Source organism: Coffea eugenioides, chromosome 9 (genome assembly GCF_003713205.1).
Source record: "Coffea eugenioides isolate CCC68of chromosome 9, Ceug_1.0, whole genome shotgun sequence".
Classification (NCBI taxonomy): Eukaryota; Viridiplantae; Streptophyta; class Magnoliopsida; order Gentianales; family Rubiaceae; genus Coffea; species Coffea eugenioides.
The window spans coordinates 3,209,583-3,218,810 of NC_040043.1; the positions used below are offsets into that span (position 1 = coordinate 3,209,583).

At 34.1% G+C, this 9,228-nt stretch overlaps 1 protein-coding gene across 1 annotated transcript; it reads left to right on the plus strand.

Moving 5' to 3' along the window:
• The first annotated feature begins 3,670 nt into the window (after window positions 1-3,670).
• On the plus strand, window positions 3,671-8,798 carry LOC113782939 (chromatin remodeling protein EBS-like). Its single transcript, XM_027328919.1, has 5 exons — window positions 3,671-3,920; window positions 5,597-5,939; window positions 6,029-6,097; window positions 6,711-6,846; window positions 8,509-8,798. Exons 1-5 carry the CDS (start codon window positions 3,848-3,850, stop codon window positions 8,533-8,535), a joined length of 648 nt encoding a protein of 215 aa, XP_027184720.1. The 5' UTR covers window positions 3,671-3,847; the 3' UTR covers window positions 8,536-8,798.
• The last annotated feature ends 430 nt before the right edge of the window (window positions 8,799-9,228 follow it).

The window sequence follows — 9,228 nt, forward strand, 5'->3', positions numbered from 1 at the left end:
CTATGGTATGGCCTGAAAAGAAAGGCCGTTTCAATTTGTTCATTCCATTTCAATTTTGGTATGGATAATTTCAGTGGAAAAATCATTTTTTCTTGAAATGCTAATTTCAACTTTTTCCTGAAATTCCATTCTGCAAAAAAAAAAAAAAACGTAGGGAAACTCTTTCTAATTTCATCATAGAATCCCAAATTAGCAAGATGCCAAGTTTATCCTTCTAAATAATTTTACTCCATCACCATATCTTAGAATATTTGTGAGCTCAATTAATAATTAAATGTAATTTTTTCTTGTGTTTAAAATAAAATTTTCTTTTCTAGTAGCAAACAAATGTCTTAAGAAACTTTATTCTTTGACTTTTGAACAATTGTACCGAATTTTAAAATTTTTTTATATAAAAATGAAAAATAATAAAATTTAAAAGTATATTATATTCATTTGGCTTCATGTAATTTATACTTACATTACTAATTAATTAATTATATTGCTAGTGGATGTAAAATTTTAACATCAAAATCGATATGCTAGAATGAATTACAATTGAAAAATTTTAATATCAATAATCAATTATTTTGAAAGCAAAAACTGTCAAAATTCCACGTAAACAAACAAATAACATAGTAGTACAAATAAATATCTTATGTTCCAGAAACTAAATCCAGGGCAATTAAGTCAAAGTTGTATTTATTGTGTTCCATTTTTACATCTAACTATTGATAATACCAAATATTGGAAAATGAATGAATATCCTATTTTGACTTGGGTACCAGACATTGAAATGATAAAATTTTTTCCCCTACTATTCTAGGTTGAAAGGTATTTCGGGTGGAAAAACTTTTTTATTCTAACATTCTCGAATACCAAATGAGGCTTTTTTTTTTTGGTCGACACGACAAAATTTATTCTATACGTACTTTTATTCTATACTAGAGGAAAGGGGACCTAAAGAGATCCAAGGGAACCTGGTAAATCACCACCGGTCCAGATAGGTGCCTACACACCCATTGGCAAAATTTTCCAAAAAAGCCTGGATATTAGAAAGTAGAGAGTTAAACCTCTAGGAGTAGTTGGTTTAAAAATGAGGGCTTATAATACTTGCCAAAAATAACAGTATTGTGGCATTGAAAGTGGCATTTCCAGGAAATGCTCTTCATCAAATTGGGTACCTGGGCCTAAAACAGATTCATTGCTTTACCTAGCTGTGAGGTAACAAATTGATATGTTCACCAAGTGTCCAAGACTTCAAACTTGGCCCCTAGAAGGACTGGGTAACGGATTTAATCCAGTTGCATCGCAGGTGAACACTAAATAATCTTTCAACCAAAATAAGAACAGTAAAAGATGTCTTTGCCTTTTTTTTTTTTTGTCAAAAGGATGATGTCATTATTGCCATTTGCTTCACCTGACTTTCATTACGAGTACAATTATGCTATGCATGTAATGACTACCTCATTTAAACCTAGATTCCTAATAACAAACCAAGAAAAATTAAATAGTAATATGAGAAGTCATGAAATTGGCTCCATTTTTTGTACGCCAAACTTCAAATTTCAAAATTTAAGTTCAAAAATGGCTTAAGTATATGATATCCAAATTGGCACGTGAGATAGAAAAATTCTATAGTCCCTTTGGAATGTCATTCCTTCAATTTGTATTTATCAATGTTGATATTGGTTTAAATTGACTAAATAAAATTTTGTTGTCTACAAATTTGTAGATTATTTGTTGTATAAAAATTTCAAATTGAAGATCAAAATCATAATCACAATTAGAATTTGTTTAAGGGAGAATCACGACTATAATCGTCCATACTGTTTAGTAAATTACAAAGGAAAGCAATAATGCCACAAATTTGTGAACAAGATGTTAAACCGGCAGAGAGGTTGGAATAGGACATGTATACATGTTTTCAGCTATTTAATTTCTTTTTCAATCGTATAGAAAGGAAAATCAATCAGGGGATACATCAGTCAACTACAAAATCTAGGGAGTTTAATTCAATGAGTAACATATTTTCATATGGTGGAGAGCGCATATTAGGAGTGCAAATGAGTAAATCTCACTTGAGTAACTCGCGAGTTTAATCAATCACAACTCAAAATTCGAGCTCGCATTAACCAAGTTCAAGCTCGAGTTGCTTGACGAGCTCAAACTTGAGTTTAATATGTGCTTAAGGGAGACATTTCATTATGATCGGCAAGTGTTGAACAACTAAAGAGGCTTGTTTGGATATCCATTTGAATCTATTCATGCGGACTACGTGCATTCATTAATTGCATTGAACAGTGCTATTAAAACCTAAACAATTACTTATTCATCAAATTAAAATATTCTATGGTTGCTTAGTAGGAGGCTAAAGAGACATAGCTTTGTAAAAAATGGTATGGATTAGAGAAATGCAACTGATGTTGAATGAAGCTTTATTTTGTGAACACTTTTGACTGAAATGAGCAAAAATGAGCTTAAGATGTGGATTTTTTTTTTTCAAGTAAACAATTCGCTCATCTCATCTCGTCTGCAATTTTTTTTGACAGGAGGAAAATCATCTTTCTTACCAATAACTTTAACTTACCTCATATTTTCTGTCAAACAAAAGAAACTTCATAATTTTGGAGGACAACCAGAACATTTCAATTGCCAATTTGGCACCAAAGAAATTCCATAAGCGGCCACGCGTATCTAGGCTATGTTAACATTAAAATAAAAAAAACTCTTCTTTCTTTTTAATTTCCTCCACTTCTCTCAAATAAAATAACGTATTCCTCCATAGGTGGAGGGAGGTCATTTGGTTTCCCTCCCTTTCCATATTTATATATATATTTTTATATTTGTGGTAATAAAGTCTCTCTTAAATTTTTAGTGGGTTATTATCCTCTCTTAAGATCTTCTTGTTAAAGATTTCCTTTTTCTCATAGAATAAGAATTTTTAGCAAGATGGTATTCTAGTAGTAAGAGTTTTCTTAAGCCCCATTTGGATTGCTATTTTTAGGATTTTTTTGTAGGAAAATATATTGTAATGATTTAATGTATGTGAAATAAAAAAGTGATTGAAAAATGTGTTCACGGAAAACGTAAAAATTTTTCTGTGAAAAGTTACAATCGAAATTTGTTGAGATCTATTTTGTCACGTTTCAACTTGATATATGGGATGAAATAGTTAAACAGTAAATTTGGCAAGACAAGACATGCACATATGTTTATTGAAATCAAAGAGATTGATATCATCAAGAATAGATTGGTGATTTCATAATGAAATATTTGATATTTTCTCAAATTTGGGGTATATTTAGAGTTTCTGATCTTTTGTTTCTGTTACGTGTTGCATTTTATTTGCAACTAGTGTAGACCTCAAAATGAAATTATATGATATTTTGTGGGCTTTTGTGCAGAGAAAATGATAATCCTTCTCAATTTCGACTCCAACCACGAATACTTTTAACAGAGTTTTTTTCAATTTCAATTTCAATTTCACCAAAGTGAAACAAAGCAAGTTGGATTTCCAAAATCCAAACTGATCTGTATTTGTTGTCACTTGACTTATCTGTTTATAAACAGATAGCCTTCCAATTTCACCAAAATTATGCCAGTGCCCCTAAATCCTCGAAGCAGACCCAACCAACGATCCCTACCCCCTACAAATTTTACCGTTTGGTATAGCGCAGACGCAGACCCAGAAAACAGCTATAAATAATTACTACCAAAACCCGTTTATTTCAACGGAAATTAAAATAAAAAATACAAGCAAAGCTTCTCAGTCTTTACAGCAAAGCCAAGCGCAGCACAGTCAAAGGAAAGAAACCCTCCTCTTTCCTCATTTCTTGTTCCCCATTTCCCCTTCGCCATTTCTCCCATGGCCAAAACCAGACCTGGCAAGCGGGACCTGGACTCGTACACAATCAAGGGCACCAACAAAGTTGTCAGAGGTATATATATGTTTATAGCTAGATTGCCTATTTTCTCATTTTGCATATCCTATCTCGTTGTGTGATAGAAATATTCGTATGGATGAATTATTCATATGAATTTTTTTTTTTTTTTTTGAACTTTGATGTGCTTGGGCCTGGGGTCTTATAATGGGAAGTGAAGTGTTTTAGGGCGAGGGTTGGGGGGGTTAATGATGTTTGTTTGGGGTAAACTGTGCTAATTGAGTTTACATGCATGTCATAAAGTGCAAAGTTTGTCTTTTTTGGCTTCTGATAGCTAATCCTAAAATGAATTTTGCATTTGATTTTTTTCTTTTTACGAAGAACCAAGAAAAAATTTGGGTTTTTTTCTAAATGTCCCTTATGGGTTGGAGAATGGTGTTGTCTAGAGCTGGCAATTAGAGTATATGTCCAGCTATCCATCCACATAAACCTCGCTTAGTTGGATTTCGATTACTTAAATAATCTATATGATTTTAAATGGATGACCATTTAATCCACATAAGTTGGTGCATTTAAATGGATTATCCATGACATTCATGCATATCCAATTAATTATAAAACCAAAAAAAAAAGTTTTTTCATAATACAAACTGGCACACACACATTCACACACTCAAACACTCGTCTGCTCTGTTGCAAGCTTTGACTACTCGACCCACCTGAAAATTTTGAAGAGTTCCCATCTCCGTAGTTCTACTTGTACGCTTGGGAAGTCTCAGGAAGCTGCTTTTTTAGCCATTGGGAAGCATTGACTGATTTTATTTATATTCTTTATCTGAATTTGGAGTTGAAGTCCTTTTTTTTATCTGCAATACAAGAATTAGTTGGGGCATTTTTTTGGGTTGGCCCAAATGTGGTACTAGCATGGATGATGGTAAGTTTGGAATTTAAGGCTGCGCTGAAGCTTGCCAAGTTACTGAACAATGGTTATAATTACTTGGGCAAATACGTGGTACTGTGAACTGGGTTGGATTTTTGAGCTGTTTGAAGACTGCTCTTAATTACTATTCACCAGCATTTGAATCATGGGTTCAAAATTGACCCAGAACTGAGAAGAGATGGTGCAAATGGGAAAATTAAGTGGACATGTGCATGTTTAGGGTTATTTTTAGCATAAGCTTCCTATGGGTTGGAGTTGGAGTATATGTGGACTGACTAAGCCGGAGGAGGATTTAGTTGTTTTTGGTGTTCGGAGAGTTGGTTAAATGGATGGATAATGGTTTTGCATTTATTTATTTGAATCCTATCCATTTAGATTGATTAACTACATGTTTGTAATGGGTTTGGATATATTTTACTCATGATGCTTTTAAGTAAAACCATTAATCAACCAATTATCCATGTTGCCACTTATCCAGTTGTCCTCCTAATGTAATGTAGGACACTATTACATTCATACTTTTTATGCATGCATGTAATAGAGACAGTATGTTATAACAAGTGTTTTATTCTTTCCTTTTCTTGTTTGAGCCTAGGGAAAAATGTGACTGAAATATTAATGCCCTTTTGGGCCCGGAAGGATGGTTGTGCAGATATTTTTTTGTTATATGGGATAGATTTATTATTTAAGGTGCCTTGCTTTGTATCGGAATTGAAAATAAATTTGTCAAAGGAAATTTTTGATGTGCTTAGTAACTGAGGGTTGTTTACTGTCCTCTTTTGTGGATTTGAAGCTGGGGATTGTGTGTCGATGCGCCCGTCGGAAAGTGATACGGCCCCCTATGTGGCACGTGTTGAGAAGATTGAGGCTGATAATCGAAGCAATTGCAAGGTTCGAGTAAGGTGGTATTATAGGCCAGAGGAGTCACTTGGGGGGCGGAGGCAGTTCCATGGAGCAAAGGAGTTGTTCCTGTCAGACCATTTGGATGTTCAGAGTGCTGATACTATTGAAGGGAAGTGCATCGTCCATACTTTCAAGAATTATACCAAACTTGAAAATGTAAGGCCTGAGGATTATTATTGCCGATTTGAGTATAAAGCTGCTACTGGTGCTTTTCTTCCGGATCGTGTTGCAGTGTGAGTATTGCTTATGGCTGGTATAGTTTTTAGGATTAAGTTTCTCTTTTCTCTAGTTGCTAAGCACTCTTGTATGGTTTGTAATGAAGGTACTGCAAATGTGAGATGCCATATAACCCTGATGATTTAATGGTGCAATGTGATGGGTGCAAAGACTGGTATTGCTCACCAACTTTCTCTCGTGTTTCTATTAGTGGATTCATGGTTGTAGTTGTATTACTTGGACCTTGAATTTCTGCGTAATATGAATTGTTCAAGTAAAGAAGCTTGAGAAAAAAAATGCTTTCTGCCACTTAAAAGACTTCCCATCCCTCAAGATGTAGTTGTAGTGTAGGGAAAAGAAGGGAGAAAGGTTTTGTTAACTGTCTGTTTTGCAAGGGCGTTAAGATATAGGCATAGCATTTTTTATCCCCTTTCAGTGAAAAGCAGGAACTAAATGATGTTTGAAGAATGCTATCCTTTGGTAATGATATACCTTGAGTTTTCATATGTGCAAGATGTGGATTGTTAAGAAGATAAAATTTTTGAAGTATTGTTCTATTTCTGGAAAGCAATACTTCCTATGATTCTCTATCAAGATTAGTTCCCTTTTTTCGGCGATAAACTCCCCCTTCCACCTCAAAGGGAAGAAAAAATGAACAATAAAAATTAAGTGTGGGAATAAATAAGCCTATACTCAAGTATTTGTTTAGTTTGTTCTTGGGTTTCTTTTCTACCTTGTAATCTCTCCAGTCTTAATTTTCTGAGCAACAATATCTGATGCCATGATAGGTATCATCCTGCTTGTTCTGGGGTGAGTATTGAACAGGCGAAGCAATTGGACCTGTTTGTTTGTTCTGATTGTGCATCTGTTGATGTGAAAAAGCATCAGACCAAATTAACTGAATCTCCAGTAATGAATGGAAAGGTGAGGCTCATTAATTGCAGATTTTGCCCAATTACAGTTCTTTGTCTACAATTTTTCCTGCAGGAATAGCTTGAATGCAACATTAGTTTAACATTTGCATAAAGTGGTTATAAAAACAATTGCGGCTGTATTTTAAACTGCATATATATATATATATATATCACTAACTGTTTGGTGTGACATGTACATTTGTTGAATATCCATTGATTGGTCAGCATATTGAAATTTTTCTGGTACTTACTACCAGTCGCAGGTTGATGCACGCTTGCAGGTGACTTCTAATCGAATAAAATCATTTTTTTTTTAGTTTTATTTCCATGAAGCACCATTGATTTTTTGGTGGGGTGAAATTTGTCAACGATTTGTGTATACTTGCCATTTTACTGTCAAAGATTTATGCTCTTTTACAATTTTCCACGTTATAGTGTTTTGTTTTATGGGCAGTTATTATGTGATTACTTCAGCATATATAATCATGGACATTGACCTTTAAGAATATGGTTCTAGTCCCCATCTTCATGGGAAGGGTTAGCATTGTTAACATTTTTCTTTTGCCATAGATGGACTTTACCAAGGAAAACACAAGTATATTTGGTCAATTGGCAAGGGGAAAGAAAATGTTGGAATGGCTGCTTAGCTTTCAAAGTAGAAGACAAGTTCTGCAGGCCTACACTCATGCTTGTGTATACAGATATAAATTCTGCAGGGCCAAATCATATGTTTGCTCTGCCCCGGGATCTTTGTTTATTGACAATACATAAAGCATCTACTTTTTATCTGACCTTAACTCATACTAGTTTTTACTTCTGGTGCCATAGCCTTTAGATGTAAACATGGAAAGAGAAGACTTTCTACTGTTGACAGAAAAGGCATCATGTAGCAATTTGTGATTACTATTAAGACTGGTGTTGATTACCATATGTTGTGACTAGTCTTTAAGATGTTTGCTACACGTATGTGATTGCTTTATGTGTAAGTATATTTTGCATGAATATAAATAAAGAATTGCTGTCATTTTGAGTGCTTGATCCTTAGTGTTTGGTCCTTGGATTACGTCTCACCTTACTTTTTGACAGTGAATCCGACTGTTGCAAAACCATCAGCTTAGAGTTTGTTCATATTCAATATGTTTTGTTGTGTGTATGACAGCAACTGTCTGGAAGTAGCTTGATGCTGGAGGTCTCAGCCTCTCCCTATAATTGAACTGCTGAAATTGGGTCTGTTTGGTTAGCGTGATTTCTTTTGTCCTGTTGCCTTGAGCAGTTGTATTTTATCACCCATTATGGCTTTTATGGGCCAAGGATCTCTCTCTCTCTCTCTCATATAAATTCTTGCATGGTTGCTGCATGGTATTTACTGAAGTGTGAATTGTAGTGTCAGAGAGAAAAAGGGATGTCATATGCCTCAGTTTGTTTAGGGCTGTGCCAAGAAAAGTTCTAGCAACTATCACAACATTACTCCAATGTATGATTTCTTTTGTCACAAGGGTGTTTTGCATGCCCACTGCTATCACAGGAAAGTTTTTCCTCCTGTTGGTATTGAAACCCATGTGGCAGGAGTAATTACATTTATTTTTTCATCCCTTCTTATCCAACATCTAAGTGATATAGTATTTATTCTTGATCTCATTTAAATTTTAATAAAAGCCTATGGTTCTTACAGTTGGAAACAAAGCGGCAGAAGAAGTAAGCTGGGGGAGCACAACGATGCTGTTGGAGAGATTGTCAATTTTCATTATTCTGGTGTTGTTGTGATGTTGTATAGCTGTGGTGGATATATTTTGTCATCTCCTGAATGGGTAAATTGTATGGATATTAGTAGATGGCTTTGAAGCTTGTGATATGCTCAGGATGAGCTTCTGCTGTTGCAAATGTGAAGCCAAATTTTAGATAAATTAACTTTGTTGGTTTTGAATTTTCAATGTCAAGCTAAGAATTTGGGCTTTTACTTTATTTGGAAAGGCTAAATTTGCATATAAAAATTTGGATATATGCTCAGAAGAATTTGGATTTTTACTGTCATAATATCAGGGGCGGAGCCAAAAGCAACTGAGGGTAGGCAATTTCCCCATTCTTATCTATTTTGCTCCCAATATTTTATGAAATTCTTTTTCTTATCTGTATTACCCCTTCTAAAAATTTTTAATATTTCTTTCTTATTTTCATTGTTCTCCCTTAATAATCTAAAAATTCTGAACACTTACATTTCATGAGAATATTCCATTTAATTAAAGTTAGTTATTGAGGTAAATCTAATAACAAACTCTTTTGACGTTTCTAAACTACCACATATTAAAGTACAATTTAGACGCCAAAGTATAATTGACATAACGCTAGAAAGATATGTTTAACGTAAACGCCTTTTAATTGTAAATTTACTACT

What these genes read in the sequence shown, in the direction of transcription:
- LOC113782939 (XM_027328919.1), top strand. Translation starts at nt 3,848, where the DNA reads ATGGCCAAAACCAGACCTGGCAAGCGGGACCTGGACTCGTACACAATC. An exon ending in TGTGATGGGTGCAAAGACTG is followed by an intron (nt 6,098 to 6,710) that starts GTATTGCTCACC and finishes ATGCCATGATAG; the next exon opens with GTATCATCCTGCTTGTTCTG. An exon ending in CTCCAGTAATGAATGGAAAG is followed by an intron (nt 6,847 to 8,508) that starts GTGAGGCTCATT and finishes TGGTTCTTACAG; the next exon opens with TTGGAAACAAAGCGGCAGAA.